Here is a 20,345-nt window from a genome sequence, read left to right on the forward strand (position 1 = left end):
TTAGAGGAGGGGAGGAAAGATTGTCTTAGGGAGAAGGAATACGGTACAAAGGCACAGTTGTATATAACTATACAAAAATCATGATTGTTCAATGGCAAGGGGTTCCGTATGACTGGAGCATAGATTGCAGGGTAGGGGATAGGGGATAGAGAAGGAGGAAGAAATGAGAGCACATAGGTGTAGAACACGAAGGAATTTCTGTTTTAATCTAAATGAGGTGAGAATTTGGAGGATTCTAAACACTGGAGAAACAATAGATACTCTGACATCAACATGGAGGAACACTGGAGGATGTGACATTTTAATGAAGCAGGGAGACTGATTTAGGCTCTTATGAAAATGGAAGTTAAACTGGATAAATGCCACTTCAAAGGCATTGTTGAAAGAGTATTTAGGTTAGTTACTGCTGTGCAACAAACCACCCTAAAACGTAGTGGCTTAAAGCACCAAATCCTGTTATTTCTCCCATTGCTGTAGATCAGGGTGGGCAGACCTATGGAACCCATCCAAAGTTATAAAGCTAGTAAATAGAAGAGCTGAAATCCAAACCCATGCAGCCTGGTTCCAGAAGTTGAGTGTTTAACCCCTCGGGTACAAGGGTGACCCCAAAGGAAGGAGGAAGAGTCAAAAACACATGTAAAGGGGAAAGGACAAATTGCCTGGAGTCCCCAAATAGGGGATCTCCTGGTTGTTTCTGGCCTAGCTCCACACATGGCAAGGCCTGCCTCCCAGTCCCCATCCAAATGCCCCTGGCTATCCCCCCAACTTCTCTAAGCGGTTTTTCCATCACCCACAGTCTCAGGCTTAGGTAAGCCTCAGGCCTGCCAGAGGAGATAATGTTTCCAGGGAAGTGATTTGGCCCACAATGGAAACAGCCCTTTTTAATATCGTGCAGGCATCTCAGCTTCTCATTGTGACTTTTCTAGTGTGTGATTGGGGAATCTGCCCATTAAAGTGCATTTCCTGCAAGAAGAGCCAAGTTTTCAAAATCTTGGTAGATTTAAAATAATTTGTCGAATCTGAACACCCCTTTTCATGATGGACCTTGAGAATAGTGTAAACCAGGGTCAGCAATTTTTTTCTGTAAAGGATCAGATAATAACTATTTTAAGCTTTATGGGCTAGACAGTCTGTCACAACCACTCTGCTACTGTATAATTCTGTATCACTGCACGGTATAAAAATGAATGGGTAGGGGCAGCTGGCTGGCTCAGTTGGAAGAGCATGTGACTCCTGATCTCAGGATCATGAGTTCGAGCCCCACACTGGGTGTAGAGAGTACTGAAAACAAAACAAAACAACAAAAAAAAAACCCTTAAAATATACATATATTAAACAAAATGGGTATGCTTGTGTTCCAACTAAGCTTTATGGACACCAAAATACAAGTTTCATATAATCTTAATGTATCACGAAATAGTCGTCTTTTTTCTTGCCTCAATCATTTAAAAATGTAAAACACATTCTTAACTCTCTAGCCATAAAAAAATAGGTGGGAGGTTGGATTTGGTTCCCTCCCCATAGTTTGTCAACCCCTGACGTAAACTAACCCTCTTAAAGTATATCTGAAGGGTAAAAACAGTTAAAAATTGAAAACATCTACCAATTTAATAACGATTGCCAGTAAGTCCAAGCACTTGCTAAGTGATCAATTACTCAGAGGAAGAAAAGGGTATCAGTAGATGATAGAAAACTAATAGACATTTTAAAAGCACATTTTACTGTAACCGTCCTAGGCGGTCAACTTAGAGTTAAGTAGAAAATTTTGTTTTTATAAACAAATATTTGTAATCAATCTTGGTCTCTACCAACACATTATGTAAAAGTATATTAGTCATCTCTACTAGTGGAGGGGAAAAGAACGAGTGAAATGTGAGACATGAAAATGAGCAAGCAGGGCAAAGATAAAGTAAATGTCTCCATCAGAGTTCACAAGACTTTGTCCTAGACAGTCAACGTCCAATTAAAAACAGCTTTTTTAAAATGCAATGAAAGGGGACGCCTGGGTGGCTCAGTCGGTTGGGCGTCTGCCTTCCGCTCAGATCATGATTCCAGGGTCCTGGGATCGAGCCCCGCGTTGGGCTCCCTGCTCGGGGGGGAGCCTGCTTTTCCCTCTCCCACTCCCCCTGCTTGTGTTCCCTCCCTCGTTGTGTCTCTGTCAAATGAATAAATAAAATCTTTTAAAAAAATAAAATTCAATGAAAGGAATGTAAGTGTTCCTCGTAACTCAATAAATAACGTTTAAAATTAAAATAGCAATAAAAATATTTAGTAAGATAATGATATCCCCAAAAGCTCCACAAACTGAAAAAGCTGAATGTGCTTGCTTCTGGGGAAAGAAGTGGTGAGGTTGGTGAATCGTATCGTTATTAGTATAGTTTAAGGCAAATTTTTTTAAAGATTAAACTTAAGGAAATTTATGGAAAATTAAACACGCGAGCAGGAACTCCGTTGCTATGGCAACCCCGCGTGGCGGCGTCTCTTTTGTTCTTCGGGGGTTCTACTCCCAGTCTGCCCGGCTCCACCCAATACGTCAGATCCTCCCCTCCCCGGTCCCGAGCGGGTGGTGCCGCAGGGGGCGGAGCGCGAGTCAAAGCCCCGCCCCCCGCTGCTTTTCTGACCGCGGTCCTTCACTCAAAACCGGCACACCCTCCCTTCCCCCAGAGGGCGGTGCCAGGCCGGAGCGGCGAGCCCGCCGGGGCTCCGCCCCCTGCAGGAGAGCGTGTGCCGTCATTTCCGGCTTCTCTTCCCTCTGGTACCGGGCGTGAGCTGAGGGATTAGCGTGTGTGCCGAACTCCTCGGAACCATGGTGAGCTTGGCCCCACTGGCCCTGCCCAAACCCTGCCGCGTCCCGCCGCGCCCCGCCGCGCCCCCCGCCCGCTGCCCCTTCTGCTCTTCCGTGGCCGGGGGCTTCTCATGTCTGTCCCCGGAGACCGCCGCACGTGGCGCGGGCCTCGGCGTGTGGCTTGCGCCGGGCCCGCCGGCGAAGCCCTCCATACCTAAGGGGGAGGTGTGGGCCTCCATGCCAGCGTTTTTTGCTGACTCGGCCTCTCCATAGTCGCGGAACCCGAGGCCTGGGGATCAACCCGAGCGAAGAAATTTCTAGTGCCCCAGCGGGTTGGCGCTACAGGCCCCGCCCTCCCTCTCGGGGCGGAGCCTGGAGCAGCCGGGCTGGAAGGGCTGGAGGGTGAAGATGGAGGCGAATCGGCCGCGTTGCCTCGTCCGCCTGGCGGTTGTTGCGCGAGTGGCCTCCACGAGTGGCCTGCAACCCCTGCCTGCTTTATCCTTAAAGTCATCTTAAGTCTTGCCATATTTAGCAGTCATTTTTGGTGTATAATTTTTACTCGTAGAGCACTTGTAGACCCCACAGGCAAACTCCTTGCTTATACAGGTTGTATATGTCCCTCACTCCCCCTAAGTAAATGACCGCCCCAATGACGGAGATCGTCGTTTGTTTGAAAAAGTACGCTATGCTGTAAATTAATTTTCTCTTAAATATATACATGTATTTCTGGCGGAACGCATCCATGTATACGTGTTAATATTGGTATTCAAACTGATTGTTGATTTTCCCTTTTAGGCGTCCCTTTCCCTCGCACCTGTTAACATCTTCAAGGCTGGAGCTGATGAAGAGAGAGCAGAGACTGCTCGGCTGGTGAGCCTTGTTCTCCCATACTTTTAAAGATCCAGTTGTACTTTAGGAATTTTAAGACTGTAGAATTGATTTTTACTTTGAATCTTTGATTTTTTACTCCAGTCTTCTTTTATTGGTGCCATCGCTATTGGAGACTTGGTAAAGAGCACATTAGGACCTAAGGGCATGGTAAGAAAAACAAGGAATCGTTATATTTTGATTCTGCTTTAGAGCCATATTTGGAAATCTAGTTAATAGCTCACTTTTTTGGGGATGCTTTTTAAACTTTGAAAGTTAACTCTTGTATATGTAAGACATGGGTATGTTCTCCTTCCTAAAAATCAAAACAGTACTCCTACAGCAAAAGTCCTCTGTGACAACCATAGTTCTATTTGGGTGTAAGTTTTCCTGATACTTGTTTTTATGTAGATTTATGTGCATATTATGTATTATGTGTTATATATATATTTTTTTATCAGAGGTATCTGTGTGTACTTTTTCTGTAGGTTGCTTTTTAAAATCCCTTTCGGTGTAGATCTTTATATTTTATTCATTGTTTTCGCTATTACAGTGCTGAAACAACCTTGTTAATGTCTCCCTGTTCTAGTGTTTTTAGGGACAGACACCAAGGTTTGCTTATGGAGTGTATGCATTTAAAAAAAATCTGAATGGATACTACCAAATTGCCATCCAGAGTATTTACACATTAGCAGTAAATGAGAGTACAGATTGACCCATGCATTCTTCAGATGTATTTATATCTTAACTTGAATCAAGTATGTTCCTTTTAGGATAAAATTCTGTTAAGCAGTGGACGAGATGCCTCTCTTATGGTAACCAATGATGGTGCAACTATTCTAAAAAACATCGGTGTGGACAATCCAGCAGCTAAAGTTTTAGTTGGTGAGTCTGAAAATGATAAGGTTTCATTAATATTTTGAAACACATTTTTAAATAGGCTTTGTTGACTAACTACTTTCAATTAATTGATGTCCCCTTTTTAATTATTATCATTATTAAAATATAAGCTTCTGGAGTGCCATGTAGTTATTAATAATAAAACGTTTCAGACTGAGAAGTTCCAAAGAGTTTGTCAGGTGGGGAGACCTAGATAAGTGAGATTCAGGTTGGTTGTGGGTATGTTTGGAGAATTACGTAAGCTACGGAGAAGTAATTTAGAATGCATTTATATCAAATACAAATGAGTTACTAACTAGCTTCTTATTTCTAGATATGTCAAGGGTTCAAGATGATGAAGTTGGTGATGGCACTACCTCTGTTACTGTCTTAGCAGCAGAATTACTAAGGGTGAGAGTATCTGAGCAACTTTAACCTCATTTTATTGGTTTTTTTTTTTTGCTCTTGTATCAGAAGTAGTCAGGTCCTTTCTGTGTGTTTTCTATTGAAGAATGTTTTCCATTATTTACTAATAGGAAGCAGAATCTTTGATTGCAAGAAAGATTCACCCACAGACCATCATTGCGGGTTGGAGAGAAGCCACAAAGGCGGCAAGACAGGCTCTGTTGAATTCTGCAGTTGATCATGGGTTGGTATACCAAAATAATACTGTTTGAAACATTTAACATTCTTTTCAAAATAGGCTCAATGCAGGAAGTCTGGAAAACAGTGAAAAGTATACACAAACATGACCCTATTGCCTCATCCTGCCCCGATAACAAAACAGAACCCCACATTACACTCGAGATATAGTTTGGGTTTCCAGTTTTTTGCATGTAAAAATCAAGAAAAACAAAACAAATAGAATCATTGTGTAATCATTCTAACTTAGTTGATTAAAAAGCATATTTTTGGGTGTCTATATTTTCTGCAATAGTGTAATATTTTTAGTGTAATTTTCTGCAATCAGTTTTCTGCAGTAATTTATTAGTAGTGTGATTTATCTATCTATAGTAGGAGATCTGTTTTGGTAAGTTTTAGATTTATAATAGTAGTTGTGACAAACCCAAAAAAATGTTTGAAGAGGGATAATTGCTGGGTCCAAATGTATATGTGTATTTTAAGGCATTTTTATTTACAAGTAATCCTCTAGAAAACGTGTATTAATTTTCACTCTTAATATCTGTATAGCAATACCTATTTATCCATGTTCTTGAAGCATTTGGTATTCAGTTTGCTTGTGTTTCTTTTGGTATTTTACCAGATGGTGGGGAAAATAGTATCCTTTAATATTGCATTTCTTGGTTACTGTGAACTTTCTTCTGCTATGGCTTAGAGCCCTGACTGGGGTGAAATTATCTATTGACAAGTATTTGGATAAATTTTGAAAAGAAAAATAGGATTGATACCTTTGAAGAAGCATTTTAAAAACAGGCGTGAGTCTTTTTTTTTTTTTTTTTTTTTTTTAGTTCTGACGAAGTTAAATTCCGTGAAGATTTAATGAACATTGCGGGAACAACATTATCCTCAAAACTTCTTACTCATCACAAAGACCATTTTACTCAGTTAGCTGTAGAAGCTGTTCTCAGACTGAAAGGCTCTGGTAATCTGGAGGCAATTCACGTCATCAAGAAGCTAGGAGGAAGTCTGGCAGATTCCTATTTAGACGAAGGTATGAATATGTTGAATGTGGGAAAACAAGCTTTGATCAGACGTTGAGGGCTACATAGTGAATCCTGATTTTAGCTAGTCAGGACTGGTAACACTTTACAAAGCCAGAAAATTTGTATTTAAGAATAGAAATCATTGCAACCATTTTTGTCTTTTTGATCCATTTATTATACTTACTGTGTGCTTCATTTCACACCGTCCCAGCGTTTCTTTGATAACCTCTAGGTTTTACTCTATACCTTGAAGTTCTTGCAGTCTCTAATAAAGAGAAATTGTAGTTTTAGTAAAAGTCAGCTATTCTCAAATGGCATTTTTTTCCAGGAAGAGTTTGTGTATCATTTAATTGGTGGGTATTAAGGTTATAGTTCTTGGTGTTCTTAAAAAGTAGTAAATAAGTCTTAGCAACTGCTCTTTCCTTAGTAATAATGTATTTTGTTCTTAGAGTATGAATTTTTCAAAACATCTTTATATTGTATTTACAAAATGGCTTATGGAGTGGAATGTGTAAACGTTCTCTTACAGAGGAGAAACAGGAACAAGTTGTGTTTTACCATTGATTCGTACTCCAGGTTTTGCTGTATGTCATTTCTCTCTATTTATTTCTTTTTTAAGGATTTTATTTATTTGAGAGAAAAGAGAGAAGAGAGAGCACAAGCAGGAGGGAGGGGCAGAGGGAGAAGGAGAAGCAGACTCCCTGCTGAGCAGGGAGCCCAATGCAGGGCTCCATCCCAGGACCCTGGGATCATGACCTGAGCCAGAGGCAGACGCTTAACCGACTGAGCCACACAGGCGCCTCATTTGTCTCTATTTCAAAGGAGTAACAATTCTAAAAATATTCTTTGTTGATTTTGTATGCAAGGGCTGTGTAGCATTTCTAATAGGGCCTAGTGGTAGGGAAAGATAATGAAAACAAGGATAGCTACCATTCTTGAATGTTTTGTGCAAGCATCGTAATAGGAATTTTACTTAAAATCTCATTTATTCCTCATGATGTTGAACTAGTGATTGAGAATTAGGTTCATCTGAATAGAGCAGAAAACCCAAGATGATAATGTCTTAAAAAGGTAAAAATTATGCATGCATCTAAAAGAAGCTTGGAGAGAGAGTTCCAAATTACAGGCCCATAGGCTAGAAACTAGCATTGTGGTAAACTCTTGTTTTACAGAAGAATAGCTAAGGTTAATTTGTCCAAGGTTGTACACATAGCCTGTAAGCAGCATGAGCATGGTTGGGGTTAGGTTTGTTTGACTCCATTGTACATGGTTTTTTGTTTTTTTGTTTTTCATTTTATCACCAGCCTCAGTTCTTTAAAAAGTTCAGTAATCTCCAGCAATACCTCGTTTTCCTGAATCTTCATAGTTTTTCTGTTGCATTGGTTTTAAGCTAATGAAAGTGGACTTAACTAGCTTTATATTACAATCCACACCTGCATATTTTGTATATATGTGAAACAGAAGTTTCAAAATACTGTGTTTATTCTTTTTTTTTTTTTTTTTTTTAAAGATTTTATTTATTTATTTGAGAAAGAGAATGAGATACAGAGAGCATGAGAGGGGGGAGGGTCAGAGGGAGAAGCAGACTCCCTGCTGAGCAGGGAGCCCGATGTGGGACTTGATCCCGGGACTCCAGGATCATGACCTGAGCCGAAGGCAGTCGCTTAACCAACTGAGCCACCCAGGCGCCCCAAAATACTGTGTTTATTCTTAAGGTTTGTGCTGTGTCTTTAGATTTCCACCTGCTAAATTGATTTTATGATCACTTGCTTTAGTAAATGCTTTACAGGTTCTAGGAACTTGGTGAGTTGGACTTAAATGCATGTTTGAAAAAGTAATTTGATAAAGCAGACATAAAGATTTATCAATATAGCTTTGAACTATTTACTAAAATACTCAATGTGTTGTAGGCTTTCTGTTGGATAAAAAAATTGGAGTAAATCAACCGAAGAGAATTGAAAATGCTAAAATTCTCATTGCAAATACTGGTATGGATACAGACAAAATAAAGGTATGTTAACTACATTTCTTAGAATTCTAATTGTTAGCTGCTTTATAAATTCAGGCTGGGAATCGCACTAAAAAAACCTAGAATACATATGAATGTATTCAAATATGTAATTTTAGTGTATTTACATAAAAATTAAGCTGTGCGACTCAGGAGTAATGAAAGTGATACTGTTTTTATGCTTTCCTTTGTCTTAGATATTTGGTTCCAGGGTAAGAGTTGATTCTACAGCAAAGGTTGCCGAAATAGAACATGCCGAAAAGGAAAAAATGAAGGAGAAAGTTGAACGTATTCTTAAGCATGGGATAAATTGCTTTATTAACAGGTCTGTATGTGCTTTTGCTAACAATATTTGTAGTAATCTAATGATTTATGTCTACAAAGATGTATGAAAATACTTCATACTGAATTAGTGACTTGTTATTTAGGAACTGGTGTTTTTTCCAAATAGAATTTTACAGCAAAGCATTTGTGTCACCATTTTGGTGATGTTTTATGTTAATATACTTGACTAATAAACCTTTTCATATTAACAGTAATAGTTTTCTGATCTGGCAGTTGCATCTTAATTTTGGGCTATCATATACATATATTTGGTGGAGAGCTTCAGTTTCATATTAAATGATGGGACTTTGAAGTAGTAGAAAGCTAATAGCAAAGGAATAAAATAAGAAATGAAAAGTAATAGAGTTTTAGGGCTTTAATCTGTATGAAGTATATGTAAACTTTTCCCATGTTTTCTTTCTTAATTTTTAGTATCTAAGGTGTTTATGGATTTTTTTCCAAAGGCAATGGAGAATTTTTTTCAGTAAAACTAGAAAAGGCTCTATAAAAAGTCATGACTACATCCAATCCAGTGGCCTGAGGCAGCATAACATGGAATCAGTGGCAGGTGGCAGGCACTCTGGGCTCACAGCTTTCTTCCATGGCTCTCTGGCCAGCTTCTACCCTGATATTACAGGGTCAAGTATCTAGGATCCAGTGGTAGTGTGTGCCACCTGATAGCAGCGTCTAGAGTGGGCAGTGGAGGAGTCTTATACTCACCATGTCCCCCTTTGCCCCAGAAACCCAGGCTAGAGTTTTGGCAAGAAGTCCTCTATTCCCCTCCAGGATCAGGGGGCTTGAACCCACTGCTTTGAACTGTTTGCTCATTCCCACCTCAGGGCCTTTGTGTCTAATTTTACCTCTGCTTAGATCTCTTGGATTTTTTTAAATGGTGAAAATACGAAGAGGAACAGCACATTTCTAGCAATGAAATGGCAGTGGTTAACTTTGACAGTTAATATTTGATGAAAAATCAAATATTTGCGGGAAGGGGCAAAGAGAGAATCCTAAGCAGGCTGCATGCCCAGCGCAGAGCCTGACGTGGGGCTCAATCCCACGACCCTGAGATCATGACCTGACCCAAAATCAAGAGTTGGAAACTAAACTGACTGAGCCCACGCAGGGGTCCCTTACACCTAATTAAAAAAATTTTTTGGCCTTTTTTTAAGTTCCAAACTTAAACCTGTCCTTTTGTACTCCTATTAAAAAATAACATCTGCTCATTTTGGAAAACAGAAAAGTATAAAGAAGGAACAGAATCTGAGGTCTAACCTTCCTGAAATTCATTCTTTTATTAAGCCGACTTGTGTATGTATGTGTGTGGTGTTCAAGTTTCAGTTTTTCACTTAGCTGTGAACACATGCTATAAACTTTTGTAACTTGCCTTTTTTTTAACCTAACAATGTAAATTTTTACTTAACATTACAGTTTTTGTAATTGGTAAATTGTGATGTACACAAACACACTCGTAGTGGACATTGAAGATATTGGCAGGTTTTGCTGTTCTCTGTAAAAATTTTTATACATACCTTCATTAAAGATTTTTAATATCTGAATTCATTTTCTTGATGTAGAGCCTCAGGAGTGGAATTAAAGCATTTGAACATTGATACGGTTTTTGATGCATTTCTGCTACGTTGCTTTTCAGAGTTAAGGTCCAGTTTATCCTGTCAGTAGCAACATAAAAAACAACTTGTTTGCAGTGCTAGCATGGATGCACTAAGTTGTGTGATTTATGAATTCTTGTATATGGTATTTCTAATTTGTATTTCTTTATTGGTAAGGTAAAAATGGTTTAATGTTTTTTAGTCTAATGTATTTTAGATTTGTGAAATAGCAATTTTTAACATTTTTATTTTATTTACAGGCAGTTAATTTATAATTACCCTGAACAGCTCTTTGGTGCTGCTGGTGTTATGGCGATTGAACATGCAGATTTTGCAGGTGTGGAACGCCTAGCTCTTGTCACAGGTATGAGAAAAAAGGCATTAATTTCTAACACTAATCACTCTTGGATTTATTGAGTGTTAGTAAATGTAACTTTTGAGAGTACAAAAATACTGTAAAGGGCTTAGAGTATAAATATTCTGAAATCTGATTTACAGTTTTTTGACATCCTTAGATACTGAATTTTCTGCCATGTTTGCCATAGGTTATAGATACCTTTGTTACATTGTTTTGTTTTTTTAAAGATTTTATTTATTTATTTGACAGAGCGAGAGCAGGAACACAAGCAGGGTGAGTGGGAGAGGGAGAAGCAGGCTTCCCACCAAGCAGGGAGCCCAATGCGGGGCTTGATCCCAGGACCCTGGGATCATGACCTGAGCCCAAGGCAGATGCTCAAGTACTGAGCCACCCAGGAGCCCCATCTTTGTTACATTGTTTTAAAGGTACTAGATCTTTTCTCACAAACCCACAGGACCAGTGATCTACCCCTCCTCTAAAGAAACTAAAGCTTAAAAAAAGACTAAGTTTTATCTAGTTTATTCATTTGTTTATTTCTAGTGCTGAGTAGTCCAATGCTTTGCGTCCTTTGTAATAATAAGTTATAAGAGTAACCTTTAGTGAACATTTAACTATATGTCAGAGAGTGGGTCAAGTGCTTTTAAACATTGTGTTTGTTAATTTTTTTTAATTTGTGTAAGTAATGGGTCACCTGGGTGGCTCAGTCGGTTAAGCGTCTGCCTTCGGCTCAGGTCAGGATCCCAGGGTCCTGGGATTGAGCCCCGCATCGGGCTCCCTGCTCAGCGGGAGGCCTGCTGCTCCCTCTGCCTGCCCCCTCTGCCTGCTGCTCCTCCTTGTGTGCTTGCACTCCCCCCCCACTGTGAAATAAATATCTTTTTTAAAAAATTGTGGAAGTAATGTTGAAATAAGTGTGAAACAATCCAGCAATGAATAATGAAAAGTTAGTATACTGTAATACCCGTCAACAGAGGTATGAGTTTCATACTCCCAGTTGTGTGGAATAGAAATGTTTATAAGTAAGATAATGTGTCTGTCAAAATGACATAGCGTTGCAACTTGTTGACTTTGTTGTAGCAATAGTTTTTAAAGTAACTGTTAAGTAGCCCTTGAAAAACTAAGTTTTGCAGCCCTTACTCTCTAATTTTCAGGCCCTTGAAAATGAATGAATGGGTTGGAAAGTTGGTTTGAGATCTTGAAATGAGAATTACGGAGAGGGATTTGAGATATAAAACCACTAGGAATGTTGAATTCAGTTTTCAAGTGCCATGAGTATTAAAAATAAAGTATACTAATTATTGTAAAGGGTAGAATTGGTTTCATCTCAGAATAACTTCTTAATCCATTTTTAATATTTTGAGAAGCGTGGTCTTCTGACCTAAAAAGAGAGATTTTTCTTTCATTAATTAGTTTGAAGTGGGTTTACTTGCTTTAATTAAAGTTCTTTAAGAGCCATACGTACTTGATGCTTAAGGTGATAACATTTATGGTGTAATTCCTCCTTTAAGGCAACAAAATTAAAAATAATGACATAAGAAATAAATGTGGATGATAGCACATTCATGGGATAAGTTGATATCTTAAGGACTTGATACATGAAATTGCCACATATACTCAGAAGAATATTGACTGCACCAAGCACAACCCACTGCAGAGTTGGCCCTGTGGTGCCTCCCATCCTTAGCTTATGTGGTGTCAGGGTGCATGAAATTGGTACTTGTAAATGTCTCTAGAAATAATTTTATTAGCAAATGTAGGTAAGTGAGTGAATTTAGGATAAATGAAAATTCTCATAAGCCAAATTAGTCTCATTTTGGGGATATGGGGTGTCCCAAATATCTGTTGTGTCTCACACCTAGAACACACAGCAGTCTCAGGCTCAGGCCAATCAGAAGTCAAAAAGTCAGCTAAATAGATCATCATAAAACAGTAGAGTTGGAAAGACCAGAGTTCTTTCTAATAAATTTTTTGTAAAATAGATATAAAGTATCAATTATTCAGACTTAAACGTAAGGAGTAGGAAAAGAGGGGCTGGTTGATGATGGTAGAAGGAATCTACTTTATTAAAAGAGTGAAGAACTAGAAAAAAGGATTTTAAAATGGAAACCGAAGTTTTGCAATTAAGAACCAGGGAAGGAAATGGCTGAATCTTTCAGCTTAAACCATGGGAGATGTCGGGAAAATAGGAATAGAAATAAGATATAAAAATAAATTTGCTTTTCGTTTTAAACTATTTTATTTGTTTGAGAGAGTGCATGGGAGGGGAGCAGCAGAGGGGGAGGGAGAGGGACAAGCTGACTCCACGCCGAGTGCGAGGCTGCACCACTGGATCTCATGACCCTGAGATCATGACCCTGAGTGAAAACCAAGAGTTGGATGCTTAACCGACTGAGCCACCCAGGCGCCCCAGAATAATTTACTTTTTTGATACCTCATTCGGTTTGCTCTGGGAAATTCTCAGTATACATTTCCCCTTTTTCTGGGCCTTATAGGGGCATTCTGAGATTTCAGTTATCATGATAATTAGCAGATATCGGGTGTCCTGTAAGCAGTTTCTAGTGTCATCTTGTAGACATAATAGAACTAGTCAAATACTTTCATGTTTTGGGAAGTTGGATCATAAGGCTACTGGTCTTGTAGACTAGATTCAAAAGAGAATCGGAGTTTAAATTCAGACTTAAAAGTAAATGTTAAAGTCCCAATTTAACCTTTGGGGGAAAAAAAATAACCTTTGGGAAATAGTATTATACAGTGTGTGCATATAAGTCTAAAGACAGATTACGTGGATTTGAATCCCAGCTTCACTGTATTATTTGTTGGAGCTATGTAACCTTGGAAGAAACTCTTAAGTATCTCTTTACCTCAGTTTTATTAGTTTTATGTCATAATAACAGAGCATCTCTCATGAGGGTTATTGTAAAGATTAGTTTAAATGAAGTGCTTCTTAAAACGAACTTAAAAGTGAACTTAAAAAATGTTCATTAGTTCTCGTTAGGAAACAAATTTTAAACATGTTGTGCATTTAATTAACATATGTTTATGTTCATAGGTGGTGAAATTGCCTCTACCTTTGACCACCCAGAACTAGTGAAGCTCGGAAGTTGCAAGCTTATTGAGGAAGTCATGATTGGAGAAGATAAACTCATCCACTTTTCTGGGGTGGCCCTTGGTGAGTGATTATGTAGATCCTGATTTAGGTTCCTAAATCTTTGATAGGCTCTGTTGAAGTTAAAAGAAATACTCTGTTTACTAGAGTATGATGTGTCTTAATTAGTGAGAAGCATAGGATGCATGTTTATTTCAGTCTCTTGAGGTCTAAACTCACGTTAACCTTGCCTATGTGAACAGTGTATATTCAACATGATTGTTTCTTAGATAACTTAGAACTATTGTGAACGTGGATAATTATCAAAAAGAATGTATAACAGCAGAGGACATGTTAGCTTTTAAAACCAAATAATAATCATAACCAATATCTGCATAAATAATAGAAGGCAAACTCTTATTTTTTGTATTCACTGTGACCTAAGAATATTATTTTTTAACCTTAGGTGAAGCTTGTACCATTGTTCTTCGTGGTGCCACTCAACAAATTATAGATGAAGCAGAAAGATCTTTGCATGATGCTCTTTGTGTTCTTGCCCAAACTGTGAAGGATTCTAGAACAGTTTATGGAGGAGGTAAGCGTTTTAAAAATATTAAACATGTTTTATTAAAGTATAGTAATGGTTTTGGCTTTAATGATTTTTAGAAAGTTTGTATATAATGCGTTTGCACTTAATTTTAAAATGCTTGTGTCTTAAGGGAAATCAGTAAGTCAGTGTGTTGGAGATAACTAAACATCATAATTTATTGGAATTTCATTTTCATCTGCAGGTTGTTCTGAGATGCTGATGGCTCATGCTGTGACACAGCTTGCCAGTAGAACACCAGGCAAAGAAGCTGTTGCAATGGAGTCTTATGCTAAAGCCCTGAGAATGGTAAGTTGATAAAGACATCTGAACTTACACATTTTGTGAGTATTGATGGTTTTTTAAATGAATACATTTTTCTCTCTTGGACATGTTTGCTAATTTTTGGCTTTAAGAAAAAGAACTGGTTCACACCACTTAAATTCGGTTCTGGAGCTTATCTTTTTTATGAGCAGTAATTAAAAGGAACAATACTACATTGTTTCTAAATGTGTAATTTTAAAAAGCTGTCCTAGTTAGGACTAAGTCAGCTTTCTTATTGTAGAATAGTTACCATTTGGTTTTTTCACTTTATAGTTGCCAACTATCATAGCTGATAATGCAGGCTATGACAGTGCGGATCTGGTGGCACAGCTCCGAGCTGCCCATAGTGAAGGCAATACAACTGCTGGACTGGGTAAGAAACGACTGTAGTAATTAAGAAATAACTCTTTACCAAATTCTCTCTCTTTTTTTAAGATGAATTCTTAGGATAACCATAGAGAAGATTTCTATGGTGCTTGCCTCCGTAACCATTATATGTCCTAGGAGAATGTTTAACTTTGTATTCTCAACACTGTCAGACCTGTTCTTCCGTAAGGGGTATAAAACTAGTTAGAAGACTTGTAATTAGTTTATTATGTGTTGACTGTAGGATTTAAATACATAAATAGTATTAATATTCTGAAATAAGTATAAACCTTATTAAATTTCTTATAATAAATATTAAATCCTACTCTCACAGGAAACTTATTATGAGGCATTCTTGAGTGCAGGTCTTTACATAGATAAAAGTGGCCAAAAGGGCAAATTTAATTCAAATTGAAAAATTTCGCAGTGAACTGTCCCAAGACATTACAGGAATAGTCATAGAGGGTAGATAATCCCATCGCTGGAGAAGAGAGAGCTAATGAATAAAGATCTGTCAGGAGGTGAAGTATGATTCTCACAAGAGGAAAAGTAGATGAGTTTTGAATTCTTTCAGTTCTTAAAGAATCCATGGTAATTAGTGATGAGCACATTTTCTGCAGTAATTTTACATATATATATATGTACACATATATACATACACATTTATGTATGTAATAAAGATAGGTGATTGAGTGTTCTATGTAAATTTTCTGTTACCTGAGCTAGTTGCCCATTAGTACAGATGATCAGTAGTTGACCTTTTAATTTTCTAAAAGTCTTCCCTTGAGTTTTAGGCTGATGAGAATGCTCTAAATAAATTGAGTAGTTGAGTCTTGTAATCTCATTTTTTATAACAGGATTAATTTTATTTGTTGTAAGTCATTAGAGATATTTTGATAATTTAGTTGTTAAAACTAATGTTGTTTATTTAGTAAATGCTCTCTCTTTTTAGATATGAAGGAAGGTACCATCGGAGATATGGCAGTACTGGGTATAACAGAAAGTTTCCAAGTAAAGCGACAAGTTCTTTTGAGTGCAGCTGAAGCAGCAGAGGTGATTCTTCGTGTGGACAACATTATCAAAGCAGCACCAAGGTATCGTAGCCCTTAAACATTTTTTAGAAAGCACCAAATAGGTAAATGTGTGTATTTGGTAATTGTAGTTGAAAGAAAAAGGCATTTCTGCCTAGCTAAAGGTATTATGCACATTATTTAAAATATGTAGTCACAACTCTTTAAGTCAGAAAAGCTTAGAGGGAGAGAGGTATGGGTGACACAGCGGAGCTCTCAGGATTGAAAGGTCCATGAAGAGCCAGGCTCGGAAAGATCAAGAACCAGATTACATGGGGGCAAGGGCTGTAGTGTTAAGAACGAATGTCTTTTCACTAGGCTGAGTTTGCTCCAGTCATTTTCTGTCCTGTACAGTTTTTCATATAGATTATCTTAAGCTCGTAATGTGTAGAGTTCCTTACATGTTCCTATTTCAGCAGTTTTTGTTTTGTTTTAAAGATTTATATATTTTAGAGAGCACACGAGCGCAGGGAGAGGCAGAGGGAGAGGGAAAGAGAAACTAGCAGACTCCTCGCTGAGCTCGGACTCCTATGCGGGGCTCGATCTCACAACCCTGAGATCATGACCTGAGCTGAAACCAGGAGTCAGACGCTTATCCAGCTTTGCCACCCAGGGGCCCCTCATCAGTTTTTCTAAGATGTCAAATTCTTACAGAAACTCATTCACACAAAAAATAGTTAAGTAGCCAGAAAATCTTAACTTTTGAAGATTCAGTTTAACAATTTTAATTGTTCTTACTAGTAGTTACTAAAACGTTAATTTTGCCTGTTACGGTGGTGGTTCAGGTAGATGGGAGACAATGATTGCTTGCACCAGAAAATAGAGGTAAGGGTGGTGAGAAGGGGTTGATAAAAGGTTTTGAAGGTAGAGCCAGCAGAATTTGATTATGGTTTGGATATAAGGTGTGAGAGGAAAGGGAATGAAGGATAAGCCAAGGTTTTTGTTGGGATAAATGAGTTTTTCTTATCTCAGAAGCAGAAGACTTTGGGTAAGGAGGGTGGGGTTGTCAGACTTGGACATTTGAGCTTTCCACTGAGGAAGCAGTTGGGTAATTGAAGCTGAAGTAGAGAAGCTTGAGCTGTAATTGTAAGTTTAGGAGTTGTTAGCCTACATGTGGTATTTAAAGCCATGAGACCGGTTGTGTCCCCAAGAGAGGGAATGTAGCTAAAGGAAGGAAGGGGTTTTAGGCACTGGATACTTGAGAATTCCAGTAATAAGTTTGGAAAGATTCAGAGCAACTGGCAGAGGACACTAAAAAGGAACATGAAGTATAGGTAAAGGATAATTATTAGCTGGGTGATGGATACGTGGGGCTTCTTCATATTAATCTCTGCTTTTCTGTACATTTGAAATTTTCCATAATACAAAATTTTAAAGGTTGGGGGCCTGGGTGCCACTGAGGTAGGAGGAAAACCAGGGATGGGGTTTTCCTCAGAAGCTAAACAAAGGAAGTGTTTAGGGTTGGGGAATGATCAACTGCTGCAGTGATAAAATATATTGGTCCAGTAAGATAAAAACTGAAAATTGACCTTAAAGATTAGATTTAGCAACAGAGGTCATTGGTATTCTTGACAAGCAGTTTTGTGGAGTAGAGGGGACAAAAATCTGAAGTAGGTTTGACAGAGCCAGGAAAGGAAGAATCGGCGGAAGTGTATATAGACTGCTTTCAGGGAGTCTCTTATGAATGGAAGCAGGGAAGTGGGATGGGAGCCTAGAGGACGTGGGCCTCTACTGTGAGCAGTCAGTGCTGTACGTGGGGGTGATCTGCTAGCGGGGTGATGGATGCAGTAGAGGAAGCAGCCCACTGAGTAGCTGTGAGGAGGAATGAGAGAATGAGAGAAGGGCTTGGTTTTAGATGGAGCACGGGGACCACAGGGGAGTTCGTCCCTGGGAATAGGAGGGAAGGAGGAGCACTATCAGGAGATTGCACCTCAAGTGGACTCTGTTATGAGGAATCTCTGTGTGGAACCCAGTAGCACCCCTTCAGTGGCTTGCTTCTGTAAATGGCAGCTGTCATCCTCTTATTATTGGAAGAAGGAAAGAGGAGAAAATAGTGATTTGGATGTGGAGAGAAAAGGGGAGTGGTATTTAAATCTACTGTGGTGTAGTGGAAGGAGGACTGGGCTGAAAAATCTGCAGATTCTCTTTCTCTGGTACTGGTTAGGGTAGGGTAATGAGGAATGGTCCTATTTTGGAATGGAGCATTGGTGAGGGAAGGAGTTGAGAAAGTTTCTTGGAAGCTGTGTCAGCAAAGATGGTTGAGTGTGGTTCTGTTTTCTCTTGTCTTTTTAAGCAGAATGATAGCAAAAGGAAACAGGTCTATAAAGTTTTCTGGCTTGACGGCAAGGTCACATAACCACACCCACCCTCAGAAATCTTTGCAATGACTTGGCACCCTCAACCACATTTGAAATACACTAAAATAGCTCATTTGATCTGATACCACTGTTTTAGTGGTTTAAGTGTCTATTAAATTTAGTAGACATATTCAGTAATTTGTAGTAAAGAAACATGAGTAATTAATTGTGTTTACCTCAACCTTGGAACTTTTTTATACTTAACCTCCAGGGGACTCGTTTTCCAGATTAGTTGCCCCGTGACAGCTGCTGGAGAAATTTTTCTGTATTGATATCTTTCAGCATCCTTAATCATATTCCCATAAGCTTCCAGGGTTGGAAGATCTTTCTTTATATTGCCCCAGTATGCTGTACTCTTTGGATCTGTTTTTATACTTTCTCTGCTTCTCTAGAATGATTGCTATACTTGACTCTGGAAGCAGTGCTTAAGTAAAGTAAAAAAGTAAAGTAAAAAAAGCAGTGCTTAAGTAAAAAAATTCTCTAGTACCCTGCCATGCCTCCTCCTTGAGAGATTCATTATTTTCTCACCAGAGAATAAAAGTTTAACACCTAAGATGTATTGAAAGGCACTGTTTACATACTTTGGTGAGTTACCTGACCCTGTCACTAGCGTATCTACTAGCATTCATTTTCATTATTTAGAATAATGATCCAGAGATTTTCATCTAGAGGCCCCAAAGCCTTGCCATTTTACAACTTCTGGTTAAGAGTAAACTGTCTTTGTCTTTGATTTGGTAAAATGCCCTCACACATTAGTTGAAAACATGAATTAACCTTTTTTTTGGAGAATATGTATTTGTTAAATAGGTTGTTTGGATGAGAAGTTGAGAATTGCTAAATACCTATGGGTCTTCACATTCCACAGATTTTGTACTGTTTTCTTACTAATACAATAATAATTGAGGTATGTTAGTAATGAGGTAGAAACATCCTTGTTATAAGGAATTGGTTATAATGGTTTTGATAAAATTAGGATTTCAGCTGTGTTTGTATTTAATATAAACCCTTGGTTACAGTCATGCTTTTCAATTTTACCATTGCGTTTTCTTAAGTGTTTGTTTTGTAATGCTTGCAGGAAACGTGTCCCTGATCACCACCCCTGTTAAACATTCCCATGTGCTGTTGAGCTCTGGACCAGTTAGTTCATAGCAAAGTTGTATTTGAAAGACTTCGACCTTTTAAAGAAGACTGTGGAATCGAAGTTTATCTGTGGCTCTTATATCCTTAAGTTTGGACATTTAACTGACCTTCTATTTTAACATGGGTCTAATTTATTTGCTGTTTCATTATCCATAAAATTTAGTTGATTTAAAAGTTCATTTCTCATACTGTGCATCAAAATAAAAATTTGAACAATTAATTTTTCTTATCTGTCTTAGTGGTGGTTTGTACTTTTTTTTTTTATTTAATGGGAGCAAATGATTATGCTGTCAGTATGGAGTTGTTCGGCTTAACTGATGATTGACTGTACACGTTTATGAAATAATGATCTTGTCAAGTCAAAGTCAGATGTGATAAACATAGGTTAATCTCTTGGTTTGTAATCATATGTAACCTTTATTAGCTGTTTAATTTTATTTAGTGAAAGTATCTTAAAGTTTAGTACTCAGTTTAATTTTGTGTTGTCTGTCTCTTACAAAGGGCAAAATGATCGTGGTTTCTGTTACTTCAAGTTTGAAAGAGTCCTGTTTTAAAAGTCATTTGTTACAAGCTGTTTCTCAAGCACCTTTGATGCTTTAATGGGTAATATCTTAAAAAAGATGGATGTGGTTAGATTTAGGCATTGTTGATCAGTTAGGATTTTTTGTTTTTGGCAAATGGATTCGAGAAAGAGAGGGAATAGGGATAGGTATGTACTGAGTTAATGGTTTAAAGGTGAATTTAGATTTGGAGGTTATTAATGCCTCGATGTATAGCAGAAATGAAAGCCTAGCAGTAGGTTGAATTTTTACAGGGTATCTTTGCTACCTTAATGGAGAGACATTTTATTCCCATAGAGGAGCAAAAGGGTTTTCAAAGAAATGCTGATAAAACAACCTGTTTTATTGTGTTTGTTTTTCTAAAGTAG

The 20,345-nt window shown here is 38.2% G+C and overlaps 1 protein-coding gene across 3 annotated transcripts; it reads left to right on the forward strand.

Annotated features, from left to right (window-relative positions):
- Positions 1–2,664: 2,664 nt before the first annotated feature.
- Positions 2,665–19,642, forward strand: CCT2 (chaperonin containing TCP1 subunit 2). 3 transcript variants are annotated; one of them, XM_036110392.2, is made up of 16 exons: positions 2,665–2,809; positions 3,581–3,655; positions 3,758–3,823; positions 4,426–4,537; positions 4,866–4,942; positions 5,068–5,180; positions 6,001–6,203; positions 8,106–8,206; positions 8,401–8,528; positions 10,395–10,498; positions 13,539–13,658; positions 14,041–14,169; positions 14,366–14,469; positions 14,758–14,857; positions 15,803–15,944; positions 19,353–19,642. In XM_036110392.2, exons 1-16 carry the CDS (start codon positions 2,807–2,809, stop codon positions 19,381–19,383), a joined length of 1,608 nt encoding a protein of 535 aa, XP_035966285.2. In that variant the 5' UTR covers positions 2,665–2,806; the 3' UTR covers positions 19,384–19,642. The 3 variants fall into 3 exon arrangements, with proteins under 3 accessions (XP_035966285.2, XP_077932400.1, XP_077932401.1); XM_078076275.1 differs by lacking the exon at positions 2,665–2,809 and adding an exon at positions 3,189–3,463; XM_078076274.1 differs by lacking the exon at positions 3,758–3,823.
- The last annotated feature ends 703 nt before the right edge of the window (positions 19,643–20,345 follow it).

This window comes from Halichoerus grypus, chromosome 6, assembly GCF_964656455.1.
Source record: "Halichoerus grypus chromosome 6, mHalGry1.hap1.1, whole genome shotgun sequence".
In the NCBI taxonomy this organism is placed as follows: Eukaryota; Metazoa; Chordata; class Mammalia; order Carnivora; family Phocidae; genus Halichoerus; species Halichoerus grypus.

Bases quoted from the DNA above. Each gene is read 5' to 3' on its own strand.
- CCT2 (XM_036110392.2), top strand. The intron at 6,204-8,105 runs GTATGAATATGT...AATGTGTTGTAG, and splicing joins AGATTCCTATTTAGACGAAG to GCTTTCTGTTGGATAAAAAA. The intron at 8,207-8,400 runs GTATGTTAACTA...CCTTTGTCTTAG, and splicing joins TGGATACAGACAAAATAAAG to ATATTTGGTTCCAGGGTAAG.